Source organism: Vipera berus (genome assembly GCF_964194415.1).
Source record: "Vipera berus genome assembly, chromosome: 2".
Classification (NCBI taxonomy): Eukaryota; Metazoa; Chordata; class Lepidosauria; order Squamata; family Viperidae; genus Vipera; species Vipera berus.
Window position 1 is genome coordinate 238,947,115 of NC_138203.1, and position 21,015 is coordinate 238,968,129.

General features: G+C 37.2%; 1 protein-coding gene across 1 annotated transcript in view; it reads right to left on the reverse strand.

The window, feature by feature from the left end:
- The window catches only part of UROC1 (urocanate hydratase 1), a gene marked incomplete at its 5' end in the record, with an annotated part of 50,460 nt that overhangs the window by 21,688 nt on the left and 7,757 nt on the right, over window positions 1-21,015 (reverse strand). The window contains 12 exons of the mRNA XM_081316470.1: window positions 3,261-3,382; window positions 4,365-4,437; window positions 4,740-4,837; window positions 5,742-5,921; window positions 6,525-6,587; window positions 7,804-7,892; window positions 9,912-10,055; window positions 12,431-12,497; window positions 13,628-13,689; window positions 15,184-15,312; window positions 18,582-18,641; window positions 20,394-20,487. Coding sequence (XP_081172596.1) covers window positions 3,261-3,382; window positions 4,365-4,437; window positions 4,740-4,837; window positions 5,742-5,921; window positions 6,525-6,587; window positions 7,804-7,892; window positions 9,912-10,055; window positions 12,431-12,497; window positions 13,628-13,689; window positions 15,184-15,312; window positions 18,582-18,641; window positions 20,394-20,487 — 1,181 coding nt within the window. The remainder of the gene's footprint in view (window positions 1-3,260; window positions 3,383-4,364; window positions 4,438-4,739; window positions 4,838-5,741; window positions 5,922-6,524; window positions 6,588-7,803; window positions 7,893-9,911; window positions 10,056-12,430; window positions 12,498-13,627; window positions 13,690-15,183; window positions 15,313-18,581; window positions 18,642-20,393; window positions 20,488-21,015) is intronic.

Genomic DNA, 21,015 nt, shown 5'->3' on the forward strand with positions numbered 1-21,015 from the left:
TATAGAATAGAATACAACTGGAAGGGACCTTGGAGGTCTTCTAGTCCAAATTCTGGAAATAGTTGCGCACCAACTTTTGATGACTTTGGATTTGCTTAATAAAGAAATCACCAAGCCTGAATGTTGCACCCATTTGTCTTTCACTTCTTTAAAAAGTTACTACCTCAGTTTACTTTGTCATCTCTCCTGTTTGATGATCTTTATTAAGGGCATAAATGTTACTGAGAGCACACTGTGATCTCATCAACATTGTCTGTGTCAGAAAGGAAGTTGACTCCCACTCTCTCTCTCAAAAAAAATCTATTTTATTTTCTCCATCATCTAAATATACCCAGGACAGGGAGTACATTCTTCCCTTAAAACTATTTAGCATCATTGCACACCCATTATAGCCCTGGTCTAGGGAAACTGTTTTAGCATATATTCTGGTTCTTACAGAACAACCATTTTTTCCATTATTAGGGCAGCTTTGACATGCTGGCTAATTTTCAAGCAGCTAATTTTGAATTTTAAAATATTATCTGAAATTAAAAGGGCCAATATGGCCTCTATCTTCCCAGCACCAATCCTGATACCAGTGCTTCAATGATCACTGAGAAACTAGTAAGAAATGTCATAGCAAAGGATTAGCAAATGTCTTCCTGTATATCCTGTTATCAAGAGTGAAAGGGTTTCTGAATACAAGAAAGCCAATTCAGAAGATCTTGACTGAATTGATTGTGAGTTATCTAACTTTTTACTTGTTCTTCCTATTATATATTTCACATTTCTCCTTGATAAGACAGAAAACAGGGTTATGAATTGGTTCACAATTGATTCTCCATAGTCAAGCACTCAAATGACTGTCACACTATGCATTCTGTTCATATAGAAATGCAAACTTATATCCATACATGAATCCTGAAATATGTGCACAAACAACTGATGTGATTCAACAACATTAAAAATGATTACTTAAGATCATAAAATCATAGAATTGGGTGAGGCCATTTAGGCCATCAACTCCAAAACATGCTCAGTGAATTAAATCAGTGCATATAGATGGCTGTCTAGCCTCCATTTGAAAACATCCAACAAAGGGGACTAGATCACCTTTCTGGATAATCATAATTTATTTATTTATTTATTATTTAAACTTGTATACCTCCCTATTCCCGTAGGACTCAGGGCGGTTTACAGGGAAAAAATAAAAATACATAACATACAAAGTTAAAATCGATTAAAACTAAGATTAAATTAAGTCCCTGAATTTAAACTAAAACCCCATTAATAAATAATAAACTGCTTTCCTATGAATTAAATCCATCATTTTATGTCCTGCACTAGAGAACAAGTCTTGACTTTCTTTCCTGTAACATTCTTTCAGGAATGTGAAAAGCATTATAATAAATCCACCAAGCAATCGTTTCTAAAGTTATCCAGCTCTTCCAATCTCTCTTCAGAGAGGCATGTTTCCAATTCTTTTATCATTTTTGTTGCTGTGGCTGTTGCTATTCAGTTTCTCTGAATCCTTTTTTAAAAATGTGACCAAAAACTGGATACAGTACGTAAAATAAAATCTGCTCAATTATTTCCCATGATCAGGAAATTATACTTATGTTGATGTGTTGTTTTCAAAGTGTTTACACACATATTTTTATTTCACAAAACTACAAAACTTTATGAACTGTTCTAGAATCTTCTTGGATACTGATGTCAGACTGAGTGCTCCTAGGTCTATTTTTCCCCTTTTGAACATACAGACATTTGCTCAGTTGCCATTCTCTGGCATTTCACCAGTACTCTGACATTTCTCAAAGATAATTAATATGAGTTTGACCTGAAAATTAGCTAGTGCAAAATCCTAGGATGAATATTTCCTGATCATGTTTCTATCTAGCCCTTCATGATCCCTCAGCAACTTTCAAAATCATCAAACATGAAATCCATCTGGACTGGCTTGTTGGGCGGGGAGTGGGGATGGGAATGGGAGGCACAGTATTAGGGCTAGTGCTCTTTTGATTTGGTCTTCAATTAAAAGCTACGTGTTCCATCAGAAAACCATGGAGGGCAGGTGAATAGGCAGGATATAAGGTTGTTCCTCTTACTATTTTGTTTACTCAGCATTGCTTGAGCAGGGTCTGCCAGATTGTCTGGGACACTACATATCCTCTTCACAACCTATTTTCCTGGTTACCTTCTGGGAGGAGGCTCTGTGGTATCCGAAGCAGAACATCCAAATTCAGTCACAGTTTTGTTCCATACAGTATTAACCTTGTGAACTCTCAAGTTTCCTCTTTCTGCTATGTATTCACTTTCCTAACTTTAAATTTACCATGGCAGTCTTTCCTGAAGTCCTTCCTGTAAGACACTGAACACTTGTACAAAACGAAGCTAAGATGTAATATAATGAAATGGACCCAACAACACTATTGGCTGACTGATAGAATAATCCATTCATGTTCCATGAAGATTTGAAGTTGTGTCTTTATAACTCCTAAAAATCTTGCTGTAGACCTCAATTGACCTGGTCTTTGTGTCTTCTTTGGTCTACATGGACATATCTGGAAATTCTGAAAGTGCTTATAGATACTGCACTAAAACAATGCCCAGATGCTTGTTATAACATGAATGCTATGGGGGCAAGTCCAGCCACAATTTTTCCCCCAGTTCAATTTCTATCCAAGTTGAGGAAACATATCAGAGGAAAACTGGACAATAACCTGTCTGAGATGGTATAGGTCATCCTCCTGCTTGAGCAGGGGGCTGGACTACAAGACCTCCACGGTCCCTTCCAGCTCTATTCTATTCTATTCTGTTCTGTTCTGTTCTATTCTATTCTAAAACAATGGCAAATTGCTTGCCAAGAAATAGGTAGGCGTATGCCTATGCAGTCACCAGGCCTTTTGCTTGATTCAATATATTTGAAGAATGGATCAATGAATGAATGAATGAAGATTTTATATATCCCTTTCCTGAAATATTAAAATATATGCAATGCTGAATAAAATATATCAAGTACAGTCTGAAGAAGTTTGAGACCACAATTATAGTCACAAGCAAGGAAGTCATTGGTAATGATAAACGTATATGCATGTTACAGTACATACAATGGAGGTAATTTAGAGCAAAAACACATATGAAAAAATAGGCTTTTCATTCCTCGAAAAGTATAATAATTTGATAGTTACAGTCTAAAATTATAAAATATAATTAACTGCAAGTTATTTTTCTCATGCTCTATTATTCCCCCTCTATACCTAGAAGACAACAAGTCTTACCTCCCTGGTTGATAAGTTCCTCAAGCACTGTTGTGGATATAAAGTCAGTGGTTTCCAAGTCTTCTGGGTCACCAGAGGTACAAACCCACCGAAATGGGCCAAATCCCATAGAAAAAATATCTCTGGGAAAAAAACATAGTTAAATATTGAAAAGATAGCTTAAATTCCTTTTTTATTTATATTTATGGTTCGCAATGCTTTTCTTTCATTATGTGAGGATAGAAGAATTTCAGCTATTTTGAACAGACTAATCCAAACACAAAGCTCTTTGAATCCCTATTTTAGAACTTTAAACAAAGCTTTACTTGCAGACGTAAGCAATGTATCTGTGGTCATTTGGCCACTTGAGTTTAGCTGTAATTGTTCAGTTGCAACGTACTTTTAGTATAAACTATTCCAATTGCCTGTATTATTCTACTTGTATTTAACTCTGTTTAGCTATTCATAGCTATACCTTTTATCTCTGGTCTTTGGGTGTAATAAAGATTTATTCAATCAGGAGTTGAAAGGGCCTGCCTCCAGATTAGGTATGGGTATCACGGAGAAGACGGAAAGAAAAGAGTTAGCCTTGGGCGTCTAGCCATGCAGAAGTTGGTACCCAGATAAACTTATTGGTCATATCTCCTCAAGCCTGGGCCTTCTGAAGAAGAGTGAGGAGAAGCATGTAGATTTATGCAGTAGTGGGATTCAAATATGTGATCAACTGGTTCTCTGTGTGGATGCTGCTTCTGGAAGTCCATTCTGGGCCTGGGCAACAAAAAACTAGCTATCGGTTCTGCCGAAGTGGTGCGAACTGGCTGAATCCCACCACTGGATTTATCACATATGCATTTGGATTGTTACTACTAGAACTGTCACACTACTTTTCTCTATTTCAGATTTCTCTCACAACTTCCCAAAACATTTGTGATATGCAGCACTCAGAATTTAGTTTATAGCCTTTTAACTCCTGCAAGGCAATTGAAAGTTACTTAAAGTGACAAGAAAAATAAAGTTCACATCTGGTAGCTCTTTTGGGTCTTCCCTTTTCCAATCCCAATCTCCAGACACATTCCTTTCTAGATAGAAAAGGATTGATGATCCATATTTTCCTCTTGTACATACCCCATAATGTGCTGAACATAGGAAGGGTACCGGAATTCTCCTTTGTTGCCTCCTCTTTTTGCAACGTCAGCACCTTCCAAAGAATTTAAAGGCAAATGTTCAGTGAGAAGGAAATGCAACACCCAACAAAACAACAGTTGAGTAAAATAGGACTGGGTATTGCTGTGCTGACTAAGAACAAGGCTAGTTGGGGAACAGGATTGTACAAGAATTTATAACAATCCTGCAGAGAAGTACTGCATTCAATGAATTAATAGTTATTCTGATAAGGAAATTATCATATACAACACACAAGAGTAATACAAAATGCCTACTCCCATGCAGAAATTATGTGATGCACTCCATGCCAAAAAAAGGAAGACATTGTCTCCTTACCAGCTCTCTGGGCTTCTAGAAGGAAAGCATTGCCATAATCCCAGAAAAACATTCCTTGATCAGATAGCTTGTTGATGGCAGCTACTTGTCTTCTAAGACTGAAAGAACAAAAGAAATGGAACATTACTTTTGGCACCAACTTAGATCATCAAAAAAAAGCTTCAGTTTGAACTATGGGACACCGTGCGAGAGAAAATAGTTTACTGAATAAATGTGGAAGATGAGAAATCTGGATTCAGATTTCACTGCTGAAATAAATAAAAAAATTTTGCAATTTTTCTTTTATTAAAAAGAAGAAACTCCTGATTTCAATAGTAATGTGGCAATAGGATAGGGGAACATGCAGCAGTCCTCATCCACATTCTTCAATCAAGTTCAGAGAGTACTAAGGACTCCAGATTCTTAATTAAATTAACCATTCCCCTTTAGACAACCGGTGCCCCATTAGATCACCATTTCACAGACATCTCCTTGCTTAACTAGAGAAACAGAATGACAACGGGTGGGGGAAAATTCAGGGGAGCTGGTTCAATCTCTAACTTCCTATTTGCTTCTCCATTACGTTTTTTTGTGGGACGCTTGCAGGGAATGTCGGAAATCTTCCCTCCCTCCCTCCCTTCCCCCTCTCCCTCTCCCTCCCCCTTCTCCCTTCCTTTCCCTTCCCAGCAAGCAGCCAAATGGATGCTGCCAGGTGGGGGAGTGCATGAGGGAGTGCAGGTGGCCAGCACAGTGTGAGCGCAGAGGAACTGGCCATTTCTCCACTGACATCCTCACTGCAAATGTCCCATAAGCCAAGATTCCATTAATGAGAAGGTGGCAAGAACTCTAGAGTTTATAACTAGACTTTGGCAGAACGGATTGTCTGACTCCTGTTCAAAAATGAATCTTTTCTATCCAAAATCTAATATCCCAAACTGCTAAAAGAACCAGAAGAGAATGAAAATAAACATTTTAAGACTTTACCCAGATGATTAAAATAAATCATGAAAACGATTGCCATACCTTTCTTTTACAAGAGCCTGGAATTTTATGGGATCACTGGACATGAGTTGGTTGGCATCCTTAAAGCTTAACTGTACTGGGTAATATCCACCATTAAATGGATTGTGACAAGATGTTTGGTCAGATCCCAAATCAACTAATAGTTCCCCAGTAGTATTGAATTCATCTACCAGTCTTTCCCTACATACAGAAAGAGGAAAACAGGAAACTGAGAAGAAATAAGCAGAAAGGAAGAGCATCTTGAGAAAATTTAAACAAAATTATTATTCAATACACATTTGGTAAAAATGCATTTTAAAACATGTACACATCCCACTTATTTCAAACGCGTGTTTCACTCAAAACTCTTACACCTACTTTCTCAAGGGAAGCAAATTCAGCATCATTTTCTCAAACATGTGCATGTACCCACCAGTCTGCAATGATGATCACAACCAGACATGAAATGCTGTCACTTAACATATTATCAACTTTGTTTTGAAAAATAAATCACATTTGTTGTACAAAGAAAAACAAAATGTGCCATTGAATCATTCACATTATAAATCAAGAAAATGAATTCAAAATTGCATCAGGGCTTCTAACAGAGTAGTTCTCATGTATAAACCACACTAACATACAGTAGGAAGGATACCACACAAATTTGGGACAAAATAAATTGAAATATTCAATTAAAGAGTAAAGATTTATTTCATTTTATGGCTAGGGCAGCAGGGCAGATAAAATAACAAATAATAAAAACATATCACTGTCAAGAGGATCCCTGATCAACTGCTTACTTACCAAAGATCTACCACATTCCCATGAAATCCCAAACTAAGAGCCATTTTGTTCTTCTTGGCTTCTCTGTGTAAACATTTTAAACAGAATGTTAGCATTATAGATGCAAAACAATTGTTTATGGGGACGGGAAAATCCTTCAAGTATGCTTTGACTCCTTACTGACTACCTATACTAGCCCTGAAGTTTTTTGGCAAGATTTCAGAAGTAGTTTGTCATTGTCTGCTTCTAAGGGTGGAGTGAGAGTGATCGGCACAAGGTCACAGAGCTGGCTTTGAGAATAAAGTGGGACTAGTGGTTTCCTAATGTCCACTCCAGTGCCTTCACGACTACTCCCAACTTGTCTCCACAAAACATTTGCCCAGAATAAAAATGTTACAGGGTTTAACCAAATATGACAATTTGTAGAATATAAATGGTACTTATGTGAAAGGATATATATTGGATTTATTTCAATATATATTCTTTTCCTTAAGAAACTTAATCTATATGTTATATTCTTAACTAAGATAGTTTGGTTAACAGCACCAAACTGACCTTGGTTGCTCTTAAAAATCTAGATTGGTTAAGTCCTGGGTTAGGACTTAGATTGATGACCTCTGGGCCAGTTTATAACTAACTGTAAAGTCTTGTATGGATGGGAGCTGATCAAAGGTCTGTGGAACCTGGAACCTACTTGTTTGTCCAACAGTCATCCACAAATGTTACAAAATGTGTCAGATTTAGAAAGTCAGTCTTTGGGGTGTAGGTTGTTTTTAATAGCCTTTTTCTCCAAACTCAAAAGACATTCCAAAGTTTTGGACTGGCATATCATCTTAATTAGTGAGAAAACAAAGATGATTAGAGGGTGTGAGGCTAAAACATATAATGAATGGTTGCAAGAACAGGACATGTCTAGTCTAAAAAAGAGAAGGACTAGGGGTGACACAATAGCAGTCTTCCAATATTTGAGGGCTGTCACAAAGAAGAGGGGGTCAACCTATTCTTCAAAGCACCTGAGGCAAGACAAGGAGTAACAGATGGAAATTTACCAAAGAGAGATCCAATCTAGGACTAAGAAGAAATTTCCTGTTAGTGAGAACAATTTATCAGTGGAATGAACTGCTTTCAGAAGTTGTAAGTGCAACAACACTGGAGATTTTTAAGAAGAGATTGGACAACCATTTGTCTAGAATGATATGGGGTCTCCTGCTCAAGCAGGGGGTTGGACTGGAAGATCTCCAAGATTTCTTCCAATCTGTTATTCTGTTAGACACTAAAGAACATACTTCCTGAGCCATACCTAACTCGAGCAATGCAATCATCCAGACTTCTAGTGATTTTCATCAGCCATCCCTGATGATGACGTTTTAAAAGAGCAGCTTCATCAACCTGAGAGATTGTATTACAGGAGAGAAAAATCAGGGACAACTAATCTTTCTGTATTTTATATGCATGATGAGTAGCAAGTAAAAATTAAAGTTAAACACCGAACACAATATGACAACAAGTTTAGTTTTGAACAAGCTGTTCATGGTCTAAGAAACACATTATGAGTGAGGTTTCCTGCTAGAACTAATTTAGATAAAAGATTCTCTCCCAATCAATAGTGAAAAATTACACAAGTAAATTGAAAGCTTGTCTTGCTGTATTTAATAGCTCTAAACTTGTAACCCTGAGGCTTGATCTACATGAAACCATTTCATCTCCTTGGGGATTCTTGAATGAACAAGATGTGACCTCTTTGTCAACCTCTTTGCAGCAAAAATTAGGCTCTGCCCAACAACATTTGCATCTTCTCAATAGCAAATTTCCTCCTTACTCTGATTTAAATAGACAGAAGAATGTTCTCACGAAGCAAGATTGGAATGGCAGGACTGTATACAGCTTGTATAAGTCCATGGGGGAATTAAATTCATGACATAGTGTATAACATTCTATACTCAAACATCTGGATGAAGACTTTGCCAAACTTTGTGGGCTCAATATGCAGTATGTAAGGTTTCTGAATCTGGGCTTCAAATTTCTGGAGAACTTCTATGGTATGGAAAATTCTCTTTGTTGTCATCTAGTGGGTGTCTGGAGATTTGCAGCCCAGATATGTTTGCCCTGCAATAGATGGCCATCCAATCAGACCGTTTAAGCCAGGGGTCTTCAAACTTGGCCCTTTTATGACTTGTGGACTTCAACTCCCAGAATTCCTCAGCCAGCAAAGCTGGCTGAGGAATTCTGGGAGTTGAAGTCCACAAGTCATAAAAGGGCCACGTTTGAAGACCCCTGGTTTAAGCCTATTGAAATCACTGCAGCTATCCTTTTCTGTCTATATCAGTTTCTAAGAAAACATTGAGAAAATTGACAAATAAATAAATGAAACTTAAAGGTTTGATTTTTACCTATAATCATTAATTTTACTTACCCATTCTCAAACAGTGAAACATCTCTGTTCTTACACATTAAGATTTTATTAATTATTAGCGAACTCTATATAAAATCTCTCTTCTTACAATGTATTTATTCATTAGCAAGCCACAATAAACTTACAAATGATACAAGATAGAGAAGGGCAGATAACAGGATATTACTGATATTACATATAAAAAAAAATCCAGAAAAAAACTGGCTTGACATCAGTTTTATTAACAGTAAGAGTCCAACTTTTAATCTTATATGTTCTGTTTGCATATTACTGGTATTAAAAATAATTACTGGCACCCAAAACCTAATATACTGACTTTGAAAACAGTAATAGTATTGTAAGCCACTTATAAATAAAATGGAGCTGGCATCAGAAAGACAATTTAGGACTGCTGTCATTCTAGACAGAAAAATTAGAGAGACTGTCTGAAGGAATGCATCTTTTTTTTACAGAATGACAACAAGTCTGCTTCAGTGTGATTGATTCCTCCATCCATCATATTTTAAATACCAGAGACACAAACATTCCACACGGAAGAAGCATGCAAGGGTACCTGCTGTTTTTACCCATTTTTTGTACACTAACATTGTTTATTGGGCTCTTCCTAGATTGTTAGGCGAGGGATGAAATACCTGCAGTAGACATTAAGCATCCTGAATGTGGATATTGATGCATTAAAAACTATGCAAGTTGCTTGGAGGGATATAAAGGGATTATTTAATGTGGTATTTAAAAGAACAGCAAATATAAATATATGAAAATAATAGTTAAAACATTTCATTATTGACTAGCCACAAAATCCTTTTGCGGAAGATATGCACCAGGTATCTGAGAGTGCAAATGGGTATGGAGCCTTCTTGGGTCTGCTGAAGGGATTGTGGTGACATCCGATGCCGGTTTTTAAACAGGGAAAGAATGAATGGATAGAACTGGAAAGTGAAGAATGGGACAACTCTAATGAAAGCAGAAGAGTATGACTCAACACAGAGGCTTACCTCAGCAATAATTCCCACACATCCAGCAATGACTGCGGCTTTTGCTTGGGCACCACTCATTCCTCCAAGGCCAGATGTTACAAAGACTTTGCCAGACAGATTCTCCACCCCTAAGTATCGACGGCCTGCATTGAGCACTGTTAGCTATAGCGAGAAATATAGGGACTGTAGCACATTTATAGTCTCATATACATATACTTATACATATACATATACGTATACTCATATACATATATACTTCTGCCAACCTAGCAGTTCGAAAGCACGTAAAAATGCAAGTAGAAAAATAGGGACCACTACAGTGGGAAGGTAACAGTGTTCCGTGCACCTTTGGCGTCTAGTAATGCCGGCCACATGACCACGGAGACATCCTCGGACAAGTGCTGGCTCTTCGGCTTTGAAACGGAGATGAGCACCGGCCCCTAGAGTCGGAAACGACTAGTACGCATGTGCGGGGGAACCTTTACCTTTACCTTTATACATGTATATGCGTGTGAAAGAAAGGAACCAAAGATAGCAATCCAGTTTAAACAAAATACTAATCATGTGGAATCCCAGGTGGCAACCATGTATGCAGAAGTAAAGGTGTTTATCATATATGGATTTTTATACATATTTGTGCACGTACATTTTGCGTACACAAACATCACAAACACAGCTTCAAATTACCACTGAACTTCACCTTCTCTCTATTTGCATTCCAAACTGCTGTGAAGACATGCGCCATCCAAGTCAGAAGTGCCAGATATTTTTCTACGTGTGACACAAATAGACCCAGACAGTTTTCATGGGGGAAATTGCTTCATGATTTTTTAAGTACTGCTTGGGGAATAATCAGGATATAAATGTCTCAGATAAAGAAAATGGATTTCAAAGCTCTTACTGGCAGGAAAGCTCCCTACAGTAAGCGCACCGAAAACTCCAGTGCCTACAGAAACTAATTTTCTAAACACATGCATCTCTTAACAAAGAAAGGCTACAACTTAGGATGCTTTGCCAGGAGAAGTTCCAGTTTTTGACATTGGCATCTCCAGTTAAAATAATTCCCATTAGCTATTGATAGGAAAGACTATTTATCTAAAACTCTTTCAATCATAAACTCGAACAAATAAACTGAAATGGCAGAAAGCGATGTTTCAAAACAGTATTTTTCCAAGTTTCTAGATAAGGTAATTTTTTTTTCTGAATAGTACTGGATTGACAGTTGACTTTTATCTGTAGTCTGTTTGAGAGCCTGTTCTGACATATACATCCTAAAGTGTAATTTTGCTACATCTAGACATTAACGGTAGTTATTTTCACTGCTAGTGACTGAGGGCATTTTCTACATGCCAGAAAAATAACAGCAATAAGATCAACATTTATTTTACGATAATAATAGCTGGGTGATGCTATGGAAACTTGGTAAAGTTACTAGTGTGAAAATGGTCATTTTTTATGAGAAAAAGACATATAATATCTGAACTAGAAACATGACAGATAATTGAAAACCTCTTTAATGAAAAGGAGAAAGCATTAAATACATTATTCGTTGCAGGTTGTCCTCAATATGCCTTGAGAAAAGGCATTTATTGACTCTGAAATTATCCATTGAATCTTGAGGTTCTCATCAGAATATGAAAATGTGCATTGTAACATTACAAAGCAAACTCCACTCCTTGTATATCTGCACATCAAAGTATTGTATATGTTTTGTCATTTGTTTCTCTTTATTTGCGTGAGGACACCAATAGGTTTACTACCGTGCTTTTTTTGTAAAAGAAAAAGGTGCCGGAACTCACACATGTCATACAACTCGCCATGCCTACCCTACAAGGTTCCATCCAAAATGGTGCCGGAACTCTGTTCTGAGGGTTCTATGACAAAAAAAAGCCCTGGGTTTACAGTAATCTTAATGATTTAATTCAAGGAATTCCAGATATTTTAGTGAATAGCTCTAATCAGCCTGAGCCAGCATGCTATGTCGATAGGAATCGTAAGAGCATTACCCAAAATTTCTTTAAAAACACCAGCTTGTGTTCCTTGATCTAGTTTATTTAGGGGTACAATAGTCTTTCTTTTATGGCACAGAGTTTGGGAATTACTGCTTTATGTTTATTACAATAAAAACTCTCAAAAACTATAAAATGGATCCCTAAGCCCTGTCTTCAACAAAGCAGTAAAGCCAGTGTAAATAAATAAATAAACATGCATAATATATACATACATCTATATATTGTGTCTTTGAGTCCGTGTTGACTGCTGGTGACTGTCTAGGCACAATCCTGCAGTTTTTTGGGCAAAACTTCAGAAATGGTTCATCATTGCCTCTTTATTAGGGCTGAGAGAACATGACTGGCCTAAGGTTACCCAGCTGGTTTTGTCCTCAAGGTGGCCCTAGAATTCAGTTTCCTGGTATCTAACCTGGCGTATTAATCACTACATCAAACTGGCTGTCTAGTGTAAATATGACAAACAACAACAATGAATTGGTGGTTTCATTTTCAAAAAGTATTCTTCTACATTGGCCCGGTTCTTACCACAGTTCCATGGACTATCCCTTGTGGTCCAATGTAGCAGTAGCTTCCAGCTGTCATCTGTCCATACCTGTAAAAGAAAAATTCTATTTTCTCAGATAGATCTGAATATTACGAGAGCAAACAACAATGGTATCAATAAATATGCACCTACAGTAATTCATCAGCCTAGTGATATAGATTGTTCAGTTAATCACCAATACTTTTTCACAAAACTGAAGTGTAATATCAAATGATATCTGACAAATTAAGTCTTGTGCCCACTAATCTTCAATATTTATATGAATGGCTTGAGTAAAGAGAGAGAGAAAATGTAAATATTTCTAAATTGGGCGGAACAATTAAAATGGCAAAAGAAAATTCAAACCTATCTTCACAAGTTAGAGAAGAAAGCTGAAAATAATGACATTTGAGTGATAGACCCAAACTTATAGTATGGAGAATATTTGGCTTGAAGATGTTCAAAGATTGATCACAAACTGAGTATGAATCAACACTGTAATACGTCTGAGGAAAAGGGAATGAAATTTTAGGCTGCATTATTAGAAGCATTAATTCATATGTTACTTGAATTGAAATCTGCACGAGTCGGAGCCATTCTGCAGTATTGTAATCAGTTTTAAAATGGGTTCACAGAAACTGGAACATGGCAGTGAGAATTATCAATGGACTAGAACAGGGGTAGGCAACTTTGGCTCTATGACTCGTGGACTTCAACTCCCAGAATTCCTGAGCCAGCATAGCTGGCTCAGGAATTCTGGGAGTTGAAGTCCACAAGTCATAAAAGAGTCAAGGTTGCCTACCCCTGGACTAGAACATTAAGTCCTATGAAGAGAGATTTTAAAAACTGGCAATGTTTGGAAGAGAAAAATGAAAGTGGGGAAAATCTAACAGGACTCAGAGAAGAAAGTCAAATGTTATAACCTACCCTTCCATAATACAAGAAACAGAGCAATGAATTTAAGTATAGGAAAGCAGATGTCAATTGAATGTTAAAAGACAAAAGTTTAATGATAAGATAAATAAATAGTGAAACCAATCACTCAAAGAGACTATAGGCTCCCTTTCACTAGAACTATTCCAGGGCAGCCTAGACAGATTTTTACTGAAAATGCTCTAAGTTGCATATCAGCACTGTGTCTTTCCAACTCTATGATTTTATAGAAGAGATTAAAAAAAACCTCGAGAATGGATACTTACATTGTAACTCCTTTTGCAAACATAGATTCATATTCCTCTCTAGATGAATAGTTAGGGATTACCTAAATTTTAAAAAAAGTAAACAAAATTAGTAGGAATGAAAAATTAAGGAAATAATCTCTGAACCAGATTTTGTTTAAACATATTCCCTTAAATTCTATTCTTATAGCATGTGTGGGCTCGTAGGCTCATTCTTATAGGACATATTGGATTAATATGATTTAATAAAGTCCTTAAAACAGGAATAATTTTTCAGGTTTACAGAATAAGAGTTGGAAGGTACCTTGGAGGTCTTCTAATCCAACCCCCATTCAAGCAGGAAACCCTGAACCATTTCAGACAAATGGTTGTCCGATCTCTTTTTTAAACCCTGCGGTTTTGGAGCACCCACAACTTCAAAGCATGCTTAATCTTAATAAATTTTCACAATGACCAGAAGGATTATTCAATGGAAACAAATAATCCTTACTAATTGCAAACTGAGATGGCTGGATGATCTGGCTTTCCATGGAACAGAAGACAGAGCTACAGAATGCCAAATGTGAGCTGGAAAATTAAAGTAAAGTAAAGAGAAGGAAATTAAATGGCTTTATGCTTTGTACTGCGGGGTAGAATCTTTTTTCAACCAATGGTTATACTGACTGACATGCTGTGTGCCACCCTCCAAAAAGAGGGAAAGATGAGGACAAAGAAAGGGGGGACCAGAACAAAACTAAAGTAATTTTATTACACGTAGTAGATTGAATTCTGTCAATTAAATATAGTTAACAGACAAATATCCTATGTATAATCTTGCCACTTATATAATTTGGTAACATTTTGTGTTAAATTCTGGCAAGAGCACATACAGCCTTAAAACTACATATGTTGTAGCCTTGTCACATGATATACTTGAGGACAATGTAGCTGACTGACAGCTGAATAGGAACTCTCCATTAGAAAATGATAGGATTCTCATTCGATAAATCCTGTGTAAATCAGCATAGGAATGTTTTTTTCGTAACTGAATCCAGACTTGTTCTGGATATCCAGTATCCACCTTGGATGGTGGAACTTCCATCCACCTTGAAAATAAGTGGTGGCCTAGCAGTGGCCTAGCAGTTAAGAGGCTTGTTGACTGGAAGGTTGCAGTTCGAGACCCAAGTATCACGTGATGGGGTGAGCTCCTGTACTTGCCCCAGCTCCTGTCAACCTAGCAGTTCAAAAGCATGCAAATGCAAATAGATAAATAGGTACCACTTTGGTGGGAAGGAAACAGCATTCCATGCACCTCAGCACATAGTCATGCTGGCCACATGTCTACAGAAGCTTCTTCAGGCAGTATTGGTTCCCTCAGTTAGGAAATAGAAATGGGCACCATCCCCTAGAGTTGGACACATCCAGACAGGGGAAACCTTTACCTTTTTACAAGCTACTAATGAAAGGCCCAATCTCTCTAGAAGCGATGTGGCTTCAAGCTTAATATAAATAACTGTTGTGGACCTACTGAAAGGTCAAAACTGGAAGTGTCACAAATGATAAAGAAACAGTGAGGAGATATTGTTGCCTTTATTTACCATGCCATTAGTGATAACTAATCGGGGTGCATTGCAATGGCTTGGAAAGAGTCCTAAGGGATGTCCACTGTACATAACTAACGTCTGTTCCTCAGTCATCTCAGATAAATAGTGCATCACCAGCCAGAACTAGAGAAAGGAAGAAGTAGTAGATTAGCTTCTTGTCTTAAAAGGATCATTGTTCTACAGATTTTTAATAGCTAGACCAGACAGAATGGCGAGAGACCACTTGATGAGAATTCCTGAAAAGGGGTGAGGCTGATTAAAAATGCATTATCAGGTGGGAATAGACGATGAGCTCCTAATCTAAAATTTTCACACAGAAACCGTTTCTCCCTTATTGTTTTTATTCATAGCAGGGATTAAAAAATAAACTTTTTCCTACTACTGGGGAAAGACAGCTAAACTGATGGGTGGGGTGAAAACATGGACTGGTTAACAGCCTTTTTTATGATGGCACAGTAGAAATTATCATTAGAATTATATAGAAAAGTGCCAGGAGCTCTATTCATAGTATAATTCAATATTTGAAACTGCACAATCAATCAGAACTTTTCATTTAAGACATTAAAACTATTCAGGCAATATATAATCCCAATACAATTTCAGGTTTTTGGATTTCCTATCCAATCCTATTTTTAGTGGCCCATTGATTTCAATGAACCCGACAAAAGAAAATCCAGAAAACAAAATAGTGACTTGGGATGCAAGGAGGAGAAGATAGGGCAGATGGGATGAGGAGCAAGCTAAGGATTCTATTTCCCAGGTGCTGTGAACAATAATTTAGTTCCCCTCTCAGCTTTCCATATTGCATTTTTTAGTTTTTCCTTTCATCAAAGGACTTTGGAATGAGGATTTCCTATTACAAAGGTTTGCACTAGTAGAAGTTTGGATTTGTGCCAGGAGTTCTAAAGAAACTTGGTTGGTTGGTAGGTTTGATTGATTGGTCCTTTGTATACTTTTCCTGCAAAAGAACAAAGTCTTCTTGTCCTCTTCTCAAAGTCTCCTTGCCCTCTTCTCAATTTCTTTTTGGAAAGGAGCTGTCATTAGAACTAATGGCAATTTTGATCCTAGTTCCAGCCCCATCTCCTACACTTGTATTTACCCTTTTCCAATTCATCATAGGTATTTTATGATAGCATAGGTTTAAGCCAACAAAGCCATGATGGAAATCTGACTGCCTCTGGAGCTTATCGGTTGGGTGACAACAGTGGTGGGATTCAAATATGTGAACAACCAGTTCTCTGTGTGGATGCCACTTCCGGAAGTCTGTTCTGGGCCTGGGCAACAAAAAAATTAGCTACCAGTTCTGCCAAAGTGGTGCGAACCGGCTGAATCTCACCACTGGGTGACAAGTAGACTTCTTTGTGCATTTAGTTGGCCACTGTGTAAACAGACTACTGGACCAGATGTGTCACAGGGATCCAATCCAGCAGGGCACTATTTATATTCTTACGTTGTATTCATTAAAAGTGTCACCCAGCCATTCTTAATCAATGGTTTCCCAAATGTATTGAATTTCATTGTTGAGACATTCAGGCATTCAGTAGAAAAACTTACTGGACCATTTTGAGCCAATTGCTATCACTGAGACCTAGCCTACTTCAGTAGGTTGTTATAAGGATCAAGGGAGGAAGGGAAGGTTAATCTCAGTTCCTGGAGAAGATACCAAGCAAACAAACAAACAACGTGGATCAGGCATCAGTAAGAAAAACGGTATTCCAGGGCAAACACGGCAAATTATAAATGAGTTTTTGTAACTCATTAAAAATGAAAAAAGGCAGCATTGATAACATGCAGCAGGAACATTTTGAGGTGCAGTTTTGCTACAGTCACACATCTTTTAAAACAGTCTCTCTTTTTCACAATACCAAGCAGGGAGAACAAGCTGGCTTTATCGCAACGAAATAAAATCATTCAACCAATAGCTATTCTTAAGTAACCAGAATGACAAAGAAGTATTGTTTGTTCTGCTGTGAAACTCTTTTGAGGTATCACACTCCTATCAGAACAGGAGCAAAAGTACAGACAAAAGGCGTCCAAAGATTGTGTTGTCTCGGTTGCACTGTGGAACTCAAGATGCATGCCCTAAAGTACACCAAGGCACATTAGATACAAAATCATGCTCATCATATATTTTTAGGAAGCATAATTTATTTATTTATTTATTATTTATTTATTAATTTAATTTATATACCGCCCTTCTCTCAAGAGACTCAGGGCGGTTAACAGGGCAATACATAAAAACAGATACAAAAATTTAAAATTATTAAAAACATGATTAAACAGTGCCCATAATACAAATTTAAAATTAAAGTCATAATAACAATCCCACCCCGTCCCATCAGGCTAGGCCCGCTTCCTTAAAGAGATGGGTTTTAAGGTTGCACCGGAAGGAGCGGAGATCGGGCGCCATCCGGAGCTCTACCGGAAGATGGTTCCATAAATCCGGTGCACCCACAGAGAACGCTCTCCCCCTGGGGGTCACCAGTTGGCATTCTTTGACTGGCGGCACCCTGAGGAGGCCCTCTCTGTGGGAGCGTACTGGGCGGAGGGAAGATGACGCCGGCTGCAGGTGCTCCCCAAGGTATTCTGGACCCATGCCATGGAGGGCTTTGTAGGTCATTACCAACACCTTGAACCTCACCCGGAAGACAACTGGTAACCAATGCAGCTCGCGGAGCAAAGGTGTAACACGGGAGTATCGGGAGACCCCCGATACAACTCTCGTTCTCAAAATAATTGCTATTTTGAGAACAAAAAACTCAGAAGGCTCCACTCTGCCTGGGAATCCGGGAATCCTAATTCTCAAGAAACAAGTCAGCAGAACTGGCCAGTCTGGCTCACTTCTGTGCATAGGGACTTGCTGCACATCCATCTATCTCTTTATTGAGAAAAGGTGAAAGCAGTGCATGAAGTTAGCAGTAAGCTAACTGGCTTGGTGTATGTCAGGGGTCTTCAAACTTGGCAACTTTAAGTCTTGTGGACTTCAACTCCCAGAATTCCTCAGCCAGCTGGCTGAGGAATTCTGGGAGTTGAAGTCCGCAAGTCTTAAAGTTGCCAAGTTTGAAGACCCTTGATATAAGTAGTCACATAGGTCCCTCCTGCACATTTCTGTTCAAGTTGGGATAGTCCTGGGTGCAATCTCTTTTGAGCTTTGCCTTAGGGGAGCACAAAATTGTGGAGTCCTTGGTGATTTCTGAGTTTGGACGCTTTCTTGCTGACGTTTCATTATCCAACTAGGTTACATCATCAGATTCATCCGCACTTTTCTCCTTGTGCATAAAATAAGTAAAAGTTACAATAGATTTCAATTATGGTCAGCTGCTCATCAAACTTTGCTTAAACAGAATATTTTTTTTCCATTTGTGATTGAAAATATATCTACAATATCATACCTGTGCCCAGTTGCTGAACACCTGTCCGTTTCCTCCATATGTTACAAGTTCCTGAGGAAACTGCAAAAGGTACATTTTAAATCGATACAAGATTTCAAAACAACTCCTATACAGTGATATTAAGATCTCTTATGTCTATCTCCAGAACAAGATCTTTATCTTGGGGACAGCATATAAATGATGCAAAGAATATAAAAGGTATTTTATAATATATAGACATAAAAGTTGCAAAAAATGTAGTCAAAGAGAGCAAATAATGATTAATATTAAACGAGATAGAGAAAATACAGAGCAATTTTGATGAAATAAATATTTATGCATTATATATTGATTTAGAGAAAGAACATGATACAGGCATGGTTAGGGTTGCTGAATATGATAAGAAAAATATATGATGGAAGTAAAATGTGTGATTAAAAATAGGATCCTTAGGAAATGTTTTGACTCTGAAAAAGGAATAAGGCAAGGAAGTACGAGGCTCCCTTGGTTGTTTAATGTATAATAAATATCAAATAATGTGTCAGAAATGTATTGTATAAGAAACTTTTGTGATGATGGTAGAGATATATTGACATGAGTCATGAACATATATAACATGCACTTTGTATATGGATAATGCTGTATTTAAATCTGAGAAGACAAATGGTTTGCAGGGAATGATAGACAGATGCAACAAGGAATATAAATCTGAAAATTATTGTACCAAAGACCAAGACAGGTACATCTGATAGACAAAATGGAGCGAATGTCTGTAAGCTATATATAAATTTAAAAAAAGAAGAGCAAGATGATAAATTTGTATGCATTGGTAGAATGTTTACTAAATATGAGAAAGTAGATGTAGAACTTTTAAGACATAGAAATGGTAGTTTATAATATGAAGTAGTTATGAGGCATGGAAATTGGTCAAAAGATGTGAAATGGAACTTGCTTATAAGAGCTTGCTTCTGCCCACTGCTTCTCTGGAAATGAGAGCAAGCTAAATTGGGTGATAATAAGAGTTGGGTGCAATGGGAATGGCAAATTAAGAAACGTATGTCTAAAAAGTTGTAGAGTCAAGAATTAATGGGTAATGAATCAATTTTGACTAAACACAAAAATGAGTTACCAGTTCAAAAATTGTACAGTGAAGTCGATTATCATATACAGAAAATAAACAAGGATTACATTATAAAGAAAATATATAGAGGAAAAATGGATGGGTTGAAAGGAAGAGAAAGACTGTGAAAACCCTACTTAGAGTTGATAAGATTCTTAGAAAGAGACAAGTGAAAAAATAAAGAATAAAAGATGAGGCATGGTGCAGAATATTTATTTATTCAATTTATATGGGTGCCCATCTCTGATGAACTTCTTGGATGAGAAGTGCAACATTTCTAATGAAACAATCAAGAAAATCCAATTGCCCTTTGGAAAGCATTTTTGGGATAAAAACAGTTACAATAATACAAAACTTAGAATACAGAGAACAGGGAATAACCCTCTGGTTTACAATTTCTTTCTGCACTTTGATAATTTTGCTTGACTGAAAGAGAATAGGATGATGGTTATATATGTATGAATAGTGAGAGCTGGATATTATGGTTTGTAAATAATGGTCTACAACTTATCGAATTTTTCCAATCTAGCTAATTGTAGGTTTATTCAACAAAGTACAGTATTGTTAAAACAACCATCATTTAATACATGAACCTAATCACAGTCCCCAAGTTACAAGGGAAACTGAAATTTACCTCATAAAAGGCAGTACATTCTCATGAACATGCAAGGAGATTTCTTTCCTAGACCATGTTTTCATCAAATATTCATTACCTGTGCTACTGCAGGATCAAGGTTATTCATAATCATGTGCATTATTGCAGCAGCTTGTTTGGTTTTGCAAGGATATTCCTGAATGGGATAAGCTCTGAAATAAAGGTAGAGATGAATTAATTATTCTCTGTTTTTACAACTGAATTCTCAATTTGATGGATAAATTAAAGGAAAAACCAATATAGAAAACAATTAATAAAGTCAGTTAGGATGCAGGACACTCTGTTATGAATAAGACCATCTGAACTCAGTCAAGATTACTAATTGGTAGATTAGGTTTCCTCTCCCACCCACCTCAAAAAAAAAGAAGAAAGAGATTAGTGTATTAAGGGCTTATTTCTACATAGTGCCCCCTGGATATGTCAGATATTTCTCCTTTAAAGATTTGTAGGCAAGAGTTCTGTTCACATTCCTGGATGAATCCAACTGTGTTTTCCAATTAATTCTGAACTGCTGCACAGCCTTGACATGGAATACATACACATGTGTGTACAACACATACATAGATAAGAAATAGTTATCAACATTAGAATAGAAATAGACATAGTGCCATTTGCAAACAGTTTGGTTAGCAAATACATCCACCTGCAAAAGAAATATCACAGTGGGTTGTTTTTTTTCC